The following is an 18467-nucleotide window of genomic DNA, read 5'->3' on the forward strand; positions in this document are numbered from 1 at the left end:
ACTTGTTCAGATCATGCATTGTTTCAGTTGTACTGCAGTGTGGCTGCTAAAGCAAAAACAACAATCCTTGGCCAGGGTGATTCGAGAAGTCCTTGGGATAAAAATAGAGGCAAAGATAGAGAGAACGTTGCAGTCAAATGCATATCAACCCAGTGTACTGGAAGACCACTTTGGATAACACCCCAACTAAACTTCCAACCCCTTTGTAAGAGTGTGCATGAAGTTGCCTGCACGGACAACGATGGCAATCTTCCAAGGCTTTCTCACTGGAATGCAACGTGTTCAAAAGCAAACACAATTGTGGACAAAGTTGATGCTGCCTATTCCCAGACGTACAGCCTACTCTGCTAAGAACGCTCAGGCACTGTAAACTTCAGTAACATTTTACACATTACCAGCGCCAGGAAACCAACCGGTGTCAGCGCGCTTTACAAACCATTGTTAACATAACATAACATAACATTACATTACTGGCACTGCATTCTTTAACTGCCGTAAGCAGATAGTATTGACATAATATGCAGGTACACTAGAAAATCTTCCCATGTAGAGACGAGATTTCAAACCCTTCAGAAAGCAGAAATTAAAATACCTTATTAAAAATAAATCACCATCCGAACTAACTTATTAAGCTATTAGCAGATTTATAGTGTAGTTGCACTCATTCCCAATTCACCAGGATTTAATACTATTCCTAGGGTGACATTTTGAGCTTGTAAGGGATATTACATTCTCAAAATACGCTCGGGATGTTTTATTAAAATATGTTTTTATTTTAGGGCTGTTATATCCAAGTAGTGCTCTACTGCCAGACCTTATACTTTCGGGGTTTTCTGTAAGGGCGCTCCGTGTTCATAAAATGATATGCTAGAGCTGTAATTTGTTTGGGGGTAGAACATTCCTAGTATATACATTTTAGAGGTGCTTGCAGCTGTTTCGTCACCGAAGCCATATTTAATGGTAATAAAATTTAAGGAGTTTCCTGCAGACCATTGTTACTTTTAGGGATGTTATTAGGCAGAGGTTATATTTTGTGTGTGTTATGTTTTGCGGTATAATATCCTCATGTTATACGTTTCAGTTGATACAGTATTCAGTAACGATGTTTTGAGCAGCCACATAGAAGTGGCCGACATAAAACTCATGAGGGTCTGGGGGATATGCTAAGCGTCTTCTATTATGAGGATCTTCCAGATTACATGAGTTAGCCTTTCTATTTTATGGGTATTGTGTACACTCAAGTGTATCATGTCAAGGCATTACAGTGGGAAATTTTATCTCTTCCCCCAACTTTTATCTGTGTATTTGAGTGACATTTCTATGCCTGAAGCATGAATAGGTGTGCTGTGCTTAAATTGAACCAGTGGTTGCAGGTAGATGACACTGCCACTCATTTTTGGGCACCGTAACTTACTTTTCATCATCAGACTTTGACCAGAACAAGAGAGAGAAATGCAGAAAAAGAAGGAATAAGATAAGGGCTGGAGAACACTGCCACAGGGGAAGCAGGGGTGGAGAAGAATCTGCAAGAGTGAGATAAAGTTGAAGGTAGTGTAGTGTGGTGGATGAAAGTGGCACAAAGTGGACTCAAGAATATGCAGCATTGGTATTCAATAATCTCAATACCCAGCTGTGCTGGTGACATGATTCTGAGAAAAACACTTTGGGCCTGACATTTAATTCTTGTACAAATTAAGTACCGGAGGTATGCTGTTTGCATGCCTTTGGTGTGATAGTTCATCGCAGTAAGAAAACTGTTGCAATGCAGGGATTCCATTTCTTTGGTTTTTGTCTGTATTCATGGACATGTAGTTTTGTGTTTATAATGAAAGTACTAGAACAACAAGTATCTTAATGTAATGAAAACAAGCACTTACTGGAGTAACTGGTTGCAGCTGAAAAGGGGCCAGAGTCTGCCCAATAGGTTATGTATTTGTTCAAGCGTGAGCTTTCAGCTATATCAAAAAGCTTGAGGTGCTGCAGATGGAAGGGAGTGATCATTATCCTCTTTTGAGCATCACTGCAAGAAGAATCACTTCTTCCCCCGTAAAAGTTTATTATTCATAACAGCTAAGTACAAGGAAATCACAGAAGCCACTACAATCACCAAAAGGATCTTCAATACAAATATAGAGATGACAAAGAAGAAGAGATACCCCTAGATTTTATTACGTGGTATAAGGCCCTAGTGAATGGAGTAGTAGCATGCTTAAATGGAGAGCTAAAACCATATAATAAAACACATGGTAAAAATATGGTAGAGAAACAAGGAACATCTAGTCTGACAATGAATGCAGGCTCCTAAAAAGAAGAGTAATGAAGTTAGAAAGATTTGCAAGGTTCTCAAGAAAAAATTAGGGCAATTATCGACTTATTGAATTAAGAAAGATGCTCAAAAGATTGGTAACAAGCAAGATACGGGTAGATAATGAAATGCTGGAAAATCATGCTCGAGACAATAGGGTCAAATAACATCAAAAAAGTTTAGGAGCTGGTATAAAATGGTCTTGGAAAATTTCAAGGAAAACGGAGATGTTCAGTGGGGGAGGAAGCAGGAGTTGAATACCTGGATCAGGTTTATAATAAGGATGTTTAAATTACTCGGGGTCCAGTAAACATCTTTATTGAAGAGAAAATAAAGGAGCAGTGTGTCAGTAGTAATAATTATGAAGACAATTGAGTCTCTAAAACAGAGAAGAGGAGGTGGGCCAGAAAACTTACCGGCAGTGATTATACAAACCAATGTTTTGATTGGTGGTCCAGTGTGCTCTATTATTATTCCCAAAAAATTATCCTGGCGGGTCGCTTGCCTGATAGCTGGAAGCGAGCAGTTGTTAAACTTATGTATAAAATGTGTGAATCCTCCCTCCCAGGAAGCTATGTGCAAATAAATCTGTTAAATGTGGGTGGGAAAGTCTTCTCAGATAACCCCCTGGGGTCCTGAAAGAATGGGCAGGAACATGATCAGTGATCCCCATGGAGCAAGGTGGATCCAAAGGGAGTCACTCGACAACAGATCATAGCTTCAGTCTATGGGCCTCACACAACCTCCCCCCTCCCAAAAAGAAAACGATAGATCAATGTGGAAGATTGTATTGGTGTTTTGTGGATTTTAGCTCCGCTTTCAATTCCATTGATTGGGTCTTGCTATGGAAGTTTTAGGAAACAATGAAATTCCACAGGATGCTCTTTTGATCTTACAGGAAATGCTTAGTAATAACTGTCTTCAAGTGGAATTAGATATCGAGGGATCATTTTCAAGGAGAATAGATATAAGAAATGCCCTCAGACAAGGGTGTGTTTTGGCACCCATATGGTTTTCCTTATTTTTGGAGACTGGTATTGGTTGCTTATCAGGGAATGATATGGCCACAATTCCAGTAAGATGTAGAAGTTGAAGTTGTCTGTATAAGTGGGAAATCAATTGGGACCCCGAAGAGGGTAGGTGCTCAAAAAGATTACTTTCCCTCTCACCCTTGACCATGGTCCAGGCCATCAGGATAGAAACGTGCCTAACAGCATGGACTTACTCAGCACCTGCAGAGACTATACAATTATGGATAGAGAGGAGCTCCCCCAAATCCCAGGGTTATATAAAAAAAAGAAATTGTGACTAGTGAATTATTTTGGGCAAGATCAATCAGAAGAACGATTTTCGATCTCTGTAAGAATGTAACATTACAATATGAGATCAACCAGATAGTGTGAGTAAAGTCAAGCTTAGAAGGGTAACAAAACTGGTGTCCAGAGAGGAGAATCTAAGATATCTAAGCACCAAGAAATCAGTATCCTTCCTGTTGAACTCTTAGAAGGAGGAGGAGACATTTCTTTTCAAGAGAATTTACATAATGCAAATTTGAGACAAAGCCCATTGAAATGTAGATGTTGGGTAACCAGATCTTAATCTCTGATGCTCAATGATCATTATTAGACAATTCAAATATTTGTGAATATGTGGCCTTAATGTGCAAGGAGATCTAAAGCAGGTTTTAGTGGATTGCTGGTTGTTTTTAACTCAGCAGAAAAAACAATTTTACTGAAATATTGTATTAGAGAAAGGGGGCAAGCAGTCAATCTACTTTTAGGTCTTACCTGAGCCAATGCGCTTGCACATTGCTCCGGCGAGATTATAGTAAGCAGAAAAGAAAAGTCTACCAAAACGGCTGCGGATCGCATACAGTTCATGTGATCTATGCGCGTGCACACCATCGCCAGCCACATAACACACCACCATTTGTCTGTGCCTTGGCATCAGGCTTCCTTCAAAGGCTGCCGCTCACCCCCCCCCCCCCGGATGCACATCACACACCACCATTTGTCTGTGCCACGGTATCAGACTTCAAAGAAATGCGCTCCCGCCCCCGCAAGGCCGAGAGCTTGGTTTGTTTTGCATCCATTTCGCGGGGAAGCCGTGTTTTGTTCGGCTTTCTCTGCACCTTTCTCGTTTTTTTTTCTGGACGAAAGTGAAAGCCTACCGTGCTTGTTTACAGTAGCCTTGCTCCTCAAATGCTGTTGCTGTGTTGCCATCTCTCTAGGGACACTCAGCTTGAAAACACTCGACTTGCTGGCTGCAATGCTACATCCGCTATGCTTTGCCTCTAGACACGTTGATCCCTCGCAGACTGTGCTGACTCTGCCCCTCCGGATTCTGAAACTGACCAACGGAGTCACCACGCAGTCTCTTCTCTCTGTCTTATGATGTCTGCCCTGCCACCATTTACTTCGGACCCTCACCCTCACACCTCCTCAACCTCACCCCCCCTCACACCCCTCTCACCCTCACATCACTCAGGAACACCACCACATCACTCGGGGGCACCACCACATCACTCGGGGACACCACCACCACATCACTCGGGGACACCACCACCACATCACTCGGGGACACCACCACCACATCACTCGGGGACACCACCACCACATCACTCGGGGGCACCACCACCACATCACTCGGGGGCACCACCACCACATCACTCGGGGGCACCACCACCACATCACTCGGGGGCACCACCACCACATCACTCGGGGGCACCACCACCACATCACTCGGGGACACCACCACCACATCACTCGGGGGCACCACCACATCACTCAGGGGCACCACTCAGTAGCACCACCACATCACTCAGGGACACCACCACATCACTCAGGGACACCACCACATCACTCAGGAACACCACCACATCACTCAGGAACACCACCACATCACTCAGGAACACCACCACATCACTCAGGGACACCACCACATCACTCTGAAACACCACCACATCACTCTGAAACACCACCACATCACTCTGAAACACCACCACATCACTCAGCCCAACCACATCATAACTCCGCACCACAACAGGACTGTCCTTGCTTGCTAGCAACAAGCATTGCCATAGCCAATAGGACTCGCATTAGGAAAGTGTAAGCTATTGGCTTTGTGAATAACAATGCTATTAATTTATATATTTTCAAAGCCAACACATTAAAAAATGTGTAATTTACAATACCAATAGCTCACACTTTCCTAATGCGAGACCTATTGCATTGCAAATGCTTGTTTTTTTATGTAACTTGTGCCCTGAGGCAATTCTATTGTCCGTGAATGAAGTTTTAGATATAATTTGAATATTTTATTGTAACGTTGGATTAGAGTCATGCTAGGTTTTAACTGTGGGCTGGTCCCAGTTTTAGACGCAATGGTTTTATAATGATTGGAGAATGTGTTTTATTGCATATGTTTGAAAGACTGAGGTCTAGAATAAACTTCTGCTGACTGACAACAGACCAAGTCACGTCGAGCTCTACATAAGCACAACTATCTTCAGTGCGGCATCACCAAGGACCCAGGATGTGAGGTACCCGCTCCACCCTAATTGTTATAATATTTTACTACCAATCATGGAGATACAGCGGGATGATTTTAATTTATTGCTTCAAGCCCCATGATACACTTGCTACACCAAATTAGACACCTCAATTGTCCGATTTTCGCAAAGCATTTGCTTTCCTCATTGTGGCTCAGACTGTACGCGGGGATCCCTAAAAATAATCAAGCAAATACTGATGTTTTTCCAACATAATGCTGTCTCGAATTGTTGCACACCAGGAATGCATAAGCACATCCAGACTGTTTTTCTTTCCGTTCTTCCATTAGAAATGCAAAACTTAAAGTATCAGAACGCAAACCAAGAAACAACTCTTGAACTCGGAACACACCATAACCAAAGCTATCTATTAATATAGCAGCTGCATTCTGTAAAATGTCATAAACTCCGTTTTTATTGAAACTGTGAAAAACCTCAGTTATACATATATTGCAGTACAGTCGGACTTGCTAAGACCTTGCATCTAATCACATTATTATTTTACATTTTAAAATTACTAATCAATTAAAATTAAGTCTTGCCATGCTTCTAAATACATTTTTCAGCGTGCACTTTCTACATTTTATAATCAAAGTATTTAAAAGTTTTGGTTAAAATACACGAAAATGTTTACTGGCAAGACATTTCCTAGCTATTTATAAAGTTGTTTGATAAATATTGTACAAGCATGTTGAACAATTTGACTCTTAAAACAACATTGACAGCATTCTTGCATAAAGGAAATTAAAACTTTCGAAAATAGGAAATCGTTTCAGTATATAACATAGTTTGCCCACAAATCAAAATTAAAACATGAGCAAGCACAACGTGTGAAAAGGCGAGTTAGGTACAATTATTAGCGGCAGAAACCTTTGGCTTATTGCACCCAACGCATTCTAAAGCTTACACAAATCCTACAAATTTTTTTTTAAAAAATTAAAAAAGAGAGTAGTACGTTATACAAATATACCAATGAATAGGTAGGTGGCCGCACCACTGCTCTGCCGGGGTACAATGATAAAGTCCAATATTTTTTAGTATCACAGGCTAAGAGGGACATTTTTCAGTTCATTGTGGCAGTTTTATCTTAAAGGCAATACATTTCGGGCTATGTTTGAGAGGGGCTGACTCTATGCGTTCTTGATGGAGAATTGTGTTATACATTCCTGTCAAGTAATGTAACTGGTTCTATTGTACAGCGCTCTGACACCTTCGGGTAAAGTCCGCGCTACATAAAAATGCATGAAATAAATACATAAATATACACAAAGGTATAGGTCACCTACATGGAAAACCTCCCGAAAAAGCCAAAAGGTTCTAGAAAGAGAGCCTCACCTCCTGTCTTCCAGCAAATGATCCTCACGCATCCGCTCGCATTCTAGGAATCAACTTCAATACGCGAGACCAGTAGAGGTAACCGAAAGGTGTTTTTTTAAAACGTTTGACAGTGTAAGGGGCAGTGCTAGGAGGGTCTTAGCGATAGTACTGCCCACTAAGGCCTGCAATTGGTTATGAAAACGGCACGCCTCTTAAAAGACTGCCCTCCCGCCCCCAATGAACCTTCCCCTAATGACCGAGAAGTAAACACCTCCCCGCTGCCCCGGAAGTAATGGCCCAGCCGCACTGGAGCCGGCGGTGCACGATCTTCCACGTTGATATCTACACAGCTCTTCTGACGTAGGCTGTGGAGGCGTGAGGCCGGGTTGCCTTATATGTGGGTACCTGCAGCACGCTGTGTAATTGCATTTTCAGTTTCCCCTTAATGCCACTGCTCAAAAACCAGAGAATGTGAAAGGAAGGTGTAGGTTAGTATAAGTTATCCAAAAAATGGACATGGTCTGTGGATATACGAAAATACACCTCTGTCAGTATTTTAAAAATAACGAAGAAAGAGGCTTCGTAAAAACAATATTGAGCATAATGTAAATGGGGTACGGGCAAAAAAAGGACAACTGTGCCAAACCAGCTAACTCTTTGCATTGTTCAGGAGGGCAAGCAACGACTTCAGTTGATTACAACATTTAAACAAGCATCGGCAGAGTCAGTAAGTCCGACTTTAGTAAGCTTGTGCGAACGTGATTTAATTTTTTTCTTTATTTGCAAGAATATGCCACGAAAATATAAAACGTACGTGTGGCTGCCTCATGCCTACATGAAAAGATTTTAATTTAAAACATTCACTTGTGCGTCGATACATGTTTTATTATAATTGTCACTTATGCAGGCTAGGGCCGGTTCTATGATTTGCGAGGCCCTGGGCCAAAAGTGAATGTGCAAGGTCTCTCTAATTTACTTAAGTGACCCCTTGCATGGAAACTATGCAGAGACACCGCGGGAGGCCCATTGTACAGGATTTTACCGCCCCACAGTTTAACTTCCAGCCCACAAGCAATTCTCACACCTCCAGCCTGATAGGTGTAAGAATTGCTTGAGTTAACACTGTGGGGGGCGCTAAAATCCTGTACAATGGGCCTCCCGCAGTGTCTCTGAATGGGTCTCCCTCCCCTAGGCCTCCAGGCACCATCCCTGAGAGGCCCAGGGAGGGGACCCCTCCCATAGACCCTAATTGCAAGGAGACATGGAAACAACAGGGCACGCCATCGGTTCGGGGTCCCATGCTGGTGGGCTGAGTGCGAGGCCCTCCCACGCTGCCCATGCCTAGCGCCAGCCCTGATGGAGGCAACACAAATACATCACTGCAAAACCAAGCACCCAAATTGCAGACGTAAACACTTCATAACTTTTAAAAGACGACAGAAAATACATCACCATCTAACGGAGCTCCCAAAGTGCAGGCAAAATAAATAGCTGGTATGTAACATTAGTGTACAAACGTAATAAAAACGAAATGAACTGTTTTATACAGAACTGAACAATGTGCTCAGGCTTTGTGCAGTCACAAATGAAGGGAGTCAATTGGAGTCACTACTTCCTTTCGTCCAATCAGCGCCAAGACGCCTCGGCATAAGAGCGCTTTATAAATAATTCAGTCAGTCAGTCAGTCAGAAGTGGACTTATGTATGGTATTGTGGGCAGAAGCAAAATATGAGTGACAATTTTAAAAGGCCAGTGGATGAAGCCCACCTACCAAAATCCCCTCTTAGTAGGCAAATTATGTGGAGGCGTGGCCAAGCACAACATGGCTTAGAACGCATTATAACGCTCTGAGGATTGCTGGGGTCTGGGGGCTTAGGGCACCAAGCTTTGGTGTATCCTGATCAAAGCACGAGTGGCGTTCCCTGGACGAGCTGATGAGTGAGGCCGAGTGGGTGCAGTGAATCCACTTTGCAAGTCTGCAAGAAACACACTTCACCAAGACAGATTTTGCCGAGCTGAATAACAAGCATTTACAATGCAATGGTTTTGCCTTTGTTAAAGTTTGAGCTGTTGGCAAAGCTCTTGACCTTTTTTTTTTTACATTACTAAATGGCATTGTTATTTGCAATGGCACTAGCTTTATCTTTTGCAAATGACACCCACAAACACCTACAGAGAGCCCCCAACACACACCCACACTGCGCCCTTCCCACACACACTGCGAGCACCACCACACTGTGAGCCCCCCACACACACTTTGAGCTCCCTCCACAGACTGTGAGCCTCTTCTATAAACTGCGAGTCACCTCCTACAAAGCCCCCTCCACACTTAGAGCCACCCCGCTCACACACAGAAAGCTGTCCCCTTGTTTGGCAATGTATAGTAAGCCCTTAGAGTTCTATAAATCTTTGGAGAGTTATTTTCAACTTTTTATTATGAAGAATATATTTTTTTGTAACTATACAATGGTGTACAATATATCTTATTGAAGCCACTCTTAGATGGACGCAGGCAGATGCTTAGAAAGTTTCTGAAACACCATATACAAGGAGGTCAAGGTCTTAGAATGTGAGTGCATGTATTGTTGTAAAACATTAATAAGGTACATGTGGATGACACCGAACCATGCAGAGGCACAATATTGCACAGTGACTTTATTAATTTAATAAACCCTATAACTTCTGAAGAATATGAAGATTGATGTATTAAAAGTTGCATGGATGAATGGATGTGTGAAAATGTGGGTGGATTATTGATTGTTGGATGGATTGAAATGTGGATGTTGAAAGGATGGATGTATGGATGGAAGGATGAAAGGGTGGAGGGATGCAGGATGCATTGTTGAAAGTGTGGATGAATAGATGCATGGAAGGATGAAAGTGTGGATGGAAGAAGGATGGAAGAAAGCGTGGATGTATGGATGGATAAAATGTTGCATAGATAAATGATGTATGGATGTGTGAAAATGTGGTAGGATGAATGATGTATCTTATTCACAATTTTTATCTTGTTGTGAGTATTATTACTGGAGTAGCACTTCTAATGAACGTAGGATTTTTTTTTACCATTGTTTCTGAAGGTATAAGACAGATGAATTTGCTACAGAACATAGAATGAGTGCATGTGGTATAGCTTCTTTAAAAAAAAAGTATTGCACAGTAACATAATTTAGGCATTTTGATCAATTTGCTATAGAACATAGAATGAGTGCATTTGTTGTATTTTTTTTAAACAAAATTTGCACAGTAACATATTTATGTTTGTAAATAATAATGCAAAGACAAGATAAGGTTTAAATTTTTTATTTAAGTAAATATATTTATTATTCTTGTATGTAAGCAAATTAAACTTTACTGAAAATACTTTTACATTTTTTATGAAACGTAATTTAATTTTGTTTTTTTAACTTCCATTTACAGTAAAGTGTTGTGTCCTTTTTTTCAACTTATGAAAATATATCTTGTACAAGCCACTTTTAGATGGATGCAGGCAGCTGCTTCGAAACTTCTTTAAACATATACAATGATGTGAAGGTCTTAGAATGCGATTGCATGTATTGTTGTAAAACATCAATAAGGCACTTGAGGATGACACACAGAACCATGCATAGGCACAATATTGCACAGTGACTTTACTAGTTTGAAAAACCCCATAAGTTCTGAAGAATCTGAAGATTGATGTATAAAATGTTGCATGGATGAATGATGGATGTGTGGATGTGTAAAGGATGGATGTATGGATGGAAGGATGAAAGTGTGGATGAAAGTGTGGATGGATGCAGGATGTATTGTTGAAAGTGTGAATGGATGAAAGGATGCGTGGAAGGATGAAAGGGTGGACGGAAGGACGGATGAAAGAAAAGGTGGTTGTATGGATGTATAAAATGTTGCATGGATGAATGATGTATGGATGTGTGAAAAGGTGGTGTGATGAATGATGGGTGGATGGATGAAAGTGTGGGTGAATTGATGTATAGATGAAACGTTGGATGGATGAAGGATGTATGAAGGATGGATGGAAGAATGAAAGGATGGATAGTTAAAGTTGCATGGATGTATGATGCATGTGTGAAAAGCTAGGTGGATAAATAATGTGTGGCTGGATGGATGTGTTGATGTGTGTATAGATTGTGGAATGAAATTTTAAGATGGATGTAGAAAATGTTGCATGGATGAATGATTGATGGATCGTTGAAAAAGTTGTTGGACGAATGATGAGTGAATGGATAGAAGGGTGGATGTGTAAATGATGGCTGTATGGATGGAAAGCTGAAAGTGTGGATGGATGTATTGTTAGTAGAATGAAATGGTAGATGAATGTATTAATAAAAATGTTGCATGAATGATGGATGGATGTGTGGAAATTTATGTGGCTGTATGATGGGTGTATGGATCGAAGGGTGGATGAGTAAAGGATGGATGTATGGAAAGGTGGAAGTGTGGCTGGATGAAGGATGGATGAATAAAAGTGTGGATGAAAGGATGCATGGAAGGATAAAAGGGTGGACGGAAGGACGGATGTAAGAAAAGGTGGATGTATGGATGTATAAAATGTTGCATGGATGTATGACGTATGGATGTGTGAAAATGTGTTGTGATGAATGATGGGTGGGTGGATGAAAGTGTGGGTGGATGGATGTATAGATGAAACGTTGGATGGATGAAGGATGGATGGTAGAATGAAAGTATGGATAGTTAAAATGTTGCATGGATGTATGATGTATATTTGAAAATGTCGGTGGATAAATGATGTGTTGCTGGATGGATGCGTTGATGTGTATATACATTGGAGACTGAAATTTTAAGATGGATGTAGAAAATGTTGCATGGATGAATGATGTATTGTTGAAAAGGTGGGTGGACGAATGATGAGTGGATGGATAGAAGGGTGGATGTGTAAAGGATGGATGTATGGATGTAAAGCTGAAAGTGAGTGAATGTATTGTTAGTAGAATGAAATGTTAGATGGATGTATTAATAAAAATGTTGCATGAATGATGAATGGATGTGTGAAAATGTAGGTGGCTGTATGATGGGTGGATGGATCGAAGTGTGGCTGAGAAAGTATGGATGGAAAGATGCAAGTGTGGATGAATGAAAGTGTGGATGAAAGGATGCATGGTAGGATAAAAGGGTGGACGAATGGAATAAAACGTGGCTGGATGTATGGATGGATAAAATATTGCATGGATGAATGATGTATGAAAAGGTGGTGGGATGAATGATGGGTGGATGGATGAAAGTGTGGGCGTATGAGCATTATCACGGGAGTAGCAGTTCTAATGAATGTGGGATGTTTTTATTTTCCCATTCTTTCACAAGGTATAAGACAGATGAATTTGCTACAGAACATAGAATGAGTGCATGTGGTCTAGCTTCTTTTAAAAAAAGAATATTGTGCACAGTAACATTTTGGGCATTTTCCTCAATTTGCTATAGAACATAGAATGAGTGCATTTGTTGTATTTTCTTTCAACTAAATTTGCACAGTAACATATTTTATGAAGTTTGTAAATAATAATGCAAAGACAAGATAATAATCTTTCAAAATGTTATTTAAGTAAATATCTTTACTATTATTGTATGAAAGCAAATTAAAATTTAATGAAAATACTGTTTTTTGCATTTTTTATGAAACCTAATTTGAATATTTTCTGTTTTTACTTCCATTTACAGTAAAGTATTGTGTCCTTTTTTTCAAGTTATGAAAATATATTTTGGACAAGGCACTGTTAGATGGATGCAGGCAGCTGCTTAGAAACTTCTTTAAACAACATATACAATGAGTTCAAGGTCTTAGAAAGCGATTGCATGTTTTGTTGTAAAACATCAATAAGGCACTTGATGATGACAGAGAACCATGCATAGGAACTATATTGCATAGTGACTTTACTAGTTTGAAAAATCACATAACTTCTGAAGAATTTGAAGTTTGATGTATAAAATGTCGCATGGATGAATGATGGATGTGTGAAAAGGTGTGTGGATGTGTAAAGGATGGATGCATGGATGGAAGGATGAAAGGGTGGATGGATGCAGGATGTATTGTTGAAAGTGTGAATGGATGAAAGGATGCGTGGAAGGATGAAAGGGTGGACGGAAGAAGGACGGATGTAATAAAAGGTGGATGTATGGATGTATAAAATGTTGAATGGATGAATGATGTATGGATGTGTGAAAAGGTGGTGTGATGAATGATGGGTGGATGGATTAGTGTGTGTGTATTGATGTATAGATGAAACGTTGGATGGATGAAGCATGTAGGATGGATGGATGGAAGAATGAAAGGATGGATAGTTAAAATGTTGCATGGATGTATGATGTATGAGTGAAAATGTAGGTGGGTAAGTAATGTGTGGCTGGATGGATGCGTTGATGTGTGTATAGATTGGGGAATTAAATTTTAAGATGGATGTCGAAAATGTTGCATGAATGATTGATGGATCGTTGAAAAGGTGGTAGGACAAATGATGAGTGGATGGATAGAAGGGTGGATGTGTAAAGATGAATGTATGGATGGAAAGCTGAAAGTGTGGATGGATGTATTGTTAGTAGAATAAATGGTAGATGGATGTATTAATAAAAATGTTGCATGAATGATGGGTGGATGTGTGCAAATGTAGGTGGCTGTATGATGTGTGTATGGATTGAAGGGTGGATGAGAAAAGGATGGATGTATGGATGGAAAGATGCAAGTGTGGATGGATGAATAAAAGTGTGGATGAAAGGATGCATGAAAGGATAAAAGGGTGGACGGATGAAGGACGGATGGAAGAAAACATGGCTGGATGTATGGATGGATAAAAATTGCATGGATGAATGATGTATGTATGTGTGAAAAGGTGCTGTGGTGAATGATGGGTGGATGCGATGAATGATGTGTGGATGGATGAAAGGGTGGGCGTATTGATGTATAGATGATAGCGTGGATGGATGAAGGATGTATGGATGGGAGGATGAAAGGCTAAATAAAAAGTTGCATGGATGGATGTGTGAAAATGTAAGTGGATGAATGATGGTTGATGAAAGGGTGTGTGGATGGATGTATATTTGGGAGAATGAAATGTTAGATGGATGTATGGATGGAGAAAATGTTGCATGTATGAATGATGTATGAAAAGGTGGTGTGATGAATGATGGGTGGATGGATGAAAGTGTGGGCGTATGAGCATTATCACGGGAGTAGCATTTCCAATGAACGTTGGATATGTTTTTATGTTACCATTTTTTCACAAGGTATAAGACAGATGAATTTGCTACAGAACATAGAATGAGTGCATGTGGTGTAGCTTCTGTAAAAAAAAAAAAATTGTGCACAGTAAAATTTTAGGCATTTTGCTCAATTTGCTATAGAACATAGAATTATTGCATTTGTTGTAGTCTTTTTAAAGTAAAATTGGCCAGTAACATATCTTATGTACTCTGTAAATAATAATGCAAAGACAAGATAAAAAGCTTTAAAAATTTTATTTAAGTAAATATATTTAGTATTATTGTATGAAAGCAAATTAAACTTTAATTAAAATACTGTATTTTTAGCCTTTTTACTGAAACATAATTTGAATATCTTCTTTTTGTACTTCTATTTACAGTAAAGTATTGTGTTCTTTTTTACAACTCATGTATTTTTAGTATGTATCCGTTTTGAAAAATGACATTAACATTTTTTGGCAAGTTAGGCATTAGAGCTTCTTGAATGTCGTCAATGTCAGCTGGTATATTGAAGAAGTCCAGTAGAACATTGTTATTTATTTCTACTGATTGTAAATTTTCGGCGTTATCAATATGTACATTTAGTGTACAGTGTTCCTGATTCGCAGTTTCTAGCCCATATATAGTCATATTTATTTCTTCTTCTGGTGGTTGTATTTTCTGTGAAGGAAAAAGAAGTTAGTTAATTTCATTTTTTTGAAGTCCTTTTTTTTTCTTGTGTTGACCTACGGAAAAATTTCTTGTTATATGCAGGCTTCAATAATGTTAATAAGTAGTGAAGATAGTTTAAGAAAGGATAGATGTGAGTAAAGATAGTGAAAAGGTATAATATAGTGTGTATAGATAAGGAAGTAGAGAGGATGCAAGATAAATGGAGATCATGAGAGAGAACATAGAAAGGGTGAAAAGAGTGCAGAATGGAGTCAAATGCCCAAAAACGAATGCAAGTTGGAAAGTGAGAACTAGATAGGGAAGGAGATAGACAGTGAAACTAAGAGAGAGGGCAAAAGGGAGAGAGAGAAGGCAGAAGGTAAAGGGAGGATAAACATGAGCAAGAAAGAATTAAGGGAGCAATTGGAAGAGGGACAAGAGGGAGAGCGATGGCCAAGAGAAAAAAGCAGAAAGGAGAGGGAGATAAAGAGAGAAGCATAATAGAGAGGAAGCAAGAAGGAAAGAGAGAGAGCAACTGGAATAGGGGGCAGGATGGAGAGGGAAGAGAGAGCAGAAAGGAGAGAGATATAGAGGAGAGCGATAAAGAAGTATTTTAAAAAAGGAAGAGAGAGTGCAAGAGAGAGAACGGGAGGAACCAGATTGTGACAGAAGAATGTGAAAAAGGGTAGATTAAGAAGAAAAGCACAAGAGTGTGAAGGTAAGATGGATAGAGTGGGCAAAATTGAGAGAAATAAAGAAGGAATACAAAAGAGCGAGATATAAGGAGGAGAGAAAGAAGGAGTGGTGGAAAGTGTATAAAAGAAGAGAGGGGCAAAAGGTAAAGATATCAAGTGGGTGAGAGAAATAAAGATAGAAGGAATAGGAAAAGAGAAGGTAGGAGAGATAAGCATAATAGATAAGGAGGGAGATAGCAAGCAGAAGGGGGAGAGTGAGGGAGTAAAAGAAAAAGCGTGCATGATAGAAGGAAAGAAGATGGGAAGACAGGAGAGAGTATGTATAAGAGAGGGGATGAAAAAAAGAGGGAGAGGAGAAGAAAAAAAGAAAGGAGTAATAGTGAGGGAAGAATAGAGCAGGAGTTTGATAGTGTTTTAAAAAGTAAATAGTATAGATTGAGTAGTAGAGCAAGTTATTAATAGTTTAATAATTTGTACTTACTTGAAATTGTGTATTTCTTGTTGTGTTTAACATTTTATTGCTGCTAAATTCATGCACTGTCAGGTGCGTCATCTTTATGTAGGATCCAATTTCTATGGGGAAGTCTGTGGCATCTCTCCAAAGAGTTATTTTCACTGAGTCCGTTGTATCTTTCACAGTTATTGATTTAAGTTTTGTATCTTGGCCAGCAATAATAATTGTTTTTGTTTCTTCTTCCTGTAAGACAAAAAATTGGTAATATAAATTTGTTTATTATGTTACAGTGTTGGTGTGTAAGAGTGTGGGTGTTAAAGAGTTGGTGTGAGCGTGTTGTAGCAGAATGTGTGTGTTAAAGAATGTGTGTGAAAGTGTGTGAGTGTGCGAAAGAGTGTGCTCAAGAGTGTGTACGAAAGTGTGAGTCTGTCAAAGAGAGAGTCTGTCAAAGAGAGAGAGAGTCTGTCAAAGAGAGAGAGAGTCTGTCAAAGAGAGAGAGAGTCTGTCAAAGAGAGAGAGAGTCTGTCAAAGAGAGAGAGAGTCTGTCAAAGAGAGAGAGAGTCTGTCAAAGAGAGAGAGAGTCTGTCAAAGAGAGAGAGAGTCTGTCAAAGAGAGAGAGTCTGTCAAAGAGAGAGAGAGTCTGTCAAAGAGAGAGAGAGTCTGTCAAAGAGAGAGAGAGTCTGTCAAAGAGAGAGAGAGTCTGTCAAAGAGAGAGAGTCTGTCAAAGAGAGAGAGAGTCTGTCAAAGAGAGAGAGAGTCTGTCAAAGAGAGAGAGTCTGTCAAAGAGAGAGAGTCTGTCAAAGAGAGAGAGAGTCTGTCAAAGAGAGAGTCTGTCAAAGAGAGAGAGAGTCTGTCAAAGAGAGAGAGTCTGTCAAAGAGAGTTTGTTAAAGAGAGAGAGTCTGTCAAAGAGACAGAGTCTGTCAAAGAGACAGAGTCTGTCAAAGAGAGAGAGTCTGTCAAAGAGAGAGAGTCTGTCAAAGAGAGAGAGTCTGTCAAAGAGAGAGAGTCTGTCAAAGAGAGTCTGTCAAAGAGAGAGAGTCTGTCAATGAGAGAGAGTGTCAAAGAGAGAGAGTCTGTCAAAGAGAGAGAGTCTGTCAAAGAGAGAGTCTGTCAAAGACAGTCTGTCAAAGAGAGAGAGTCTGTCAAAGAGAGAGAGTCTGTCAAAGAGAGAGAGTCTGTCAAAGAGAGAGAGTCTGTCAAAGAGAGAGAGTCTGTCAAAGCGGTAAGTATTGTGTGCAAGAGTTTTTGGTATATAGTGTGTGTGTAAAAGGGTGTGTGTGATAATTTTCTTTCTTTTTATAAGCTTACCTCTGCAATAGTCCCAGAAATGCTCATTAATGAGCGTAGTGAAGCTGTTTTAACTGTTTTTATAGGTGATATTGGTGGAGCAGGGGGTTGTAGGATATATTCTGCCTCCTGTATTATTTCTTGAGGTATAGTTAAGGGGATCATGCGTGATAGTTTCGTTTGTTTCGTGATGATAATCACATTGTTTTTGGCTAAGAAATTGCGAATCATAATAGCTTGTCCTTCTTTAGTTTGCTGGTAAAATGGCTCATTGTAGCACGTTGCTTTAATGCAACTACTTTCATCAGCTAGAGCTAGATGATACATGACTTTGTTCTCTTGTTTAGCATTTGTATAGTTTGTTTTTGTGGAACATTTTATAACGTTGGCTCGGATTGTTTTTTGGTACGGTTTGTTGTCTTCATGTTTCATTTTTTTGAGGTCTTGTATGGAAATCATCTGAAACGAGAGAAAATGTTAGTACACATTCTGAACATAAATTTTTCCCCTTTTGCTATTACCTGTAATAAAATCGCATGTTAATGATGTGGAAAAGTAAATTTTGCCATGTTCTGTGTCCCTACGCCTCATCCATCATATGTTATGTGTGCATGACCAATATGCATATGTTATTCCCCATTTCTGATTAAAGACGCAATTACAGTTGTGTCCACCTCTAGTATGTTAGTTTCCAGTCCTCGTGAATACTACGAATATCAGACCTATGTAAGTAATGTTGCCACGTTTCTCAGTGTGCACGTTATTCAATTATAAAGTCTCCGTTTCCAGGCCTCAAAAGGGCCCGGACCACAGATTCAGCTCCTGTCTCCTGAAAGCCTCGCTGAGAAGCGATACAGCCCCCACCTGTATCCTCGACCCTTCACTTACTTCCTGCCTTGCAGTGCCCGGTGCACCCCGGCTCTGCCTCTGAGTCTGCCAAAAGTATGTTATAGTTCCTGCTATCAGTTCAGTCCTCCTCCTCTGCATTCCTAAGC

The 18467-nt window shown here is 40.0% G+C and overlaps 2 protein-coding genes across 3 annotated transcripts in view; both read right to left on the reverse strand.

Moving 5' to 3' along the window:
- Positions 1-7358, reverse strand: part of LOC144791585 (metal cation symporter ZIP14-like) — a 205439-nt gene extending 198081 nt beyond the window's left edge. The window contains exon 1 of one of the 2 annotated variants that reach the window (XM_078666307.1): positions 7191-7358. The gene's annotated coding sequence lies outside the window, so the exon portion shown is untranslated. The remainder of the gene's footprint in view (positions 1-7190) is intronic. The other variant, XM_078666306.1, reaches the window with a different exon arrangement.
- A 7360-nt stretch (positions 7359-14718) lies between these two features.
- Positions 14719-17919, reverse strand: LOC144790671 (uncharacterized). The gene is made up of 3 exons (XM_078665398.1): positions 17494-17919; positions 16212-16427; positions 14719-15044 (listed from the first exon to the last, which is right to left on the reverse strand). The coding sequence occupies exons 1-3, from the start codon at positions 17902-17904 to the stop codon at positions 14784-14786; spliced, it is 888 nt and encodes a 295-aa protein (XP_078521524.1). The 5' UTR covers positions 17905-17919; the 3' UTR covers positions 14719-14783.
- Positions 17920-18467: the final 548 nt, after the last annotated feature.

Source organism: Lissotriton helveticus, chromosome 11 (genome assembly GCF_964261635.1).
Source record: "Lissotriton helveticus chromosome 11, aLisHel1.1, whole genome shotgun sequence".
In the NCBI taxonomy this organism is placed as follows: Eukaryota; Metazoa; Chordata; class Amphibia; order Caudata; family Salamandridae; genus Lissotriton; species Lissotriton helveticus.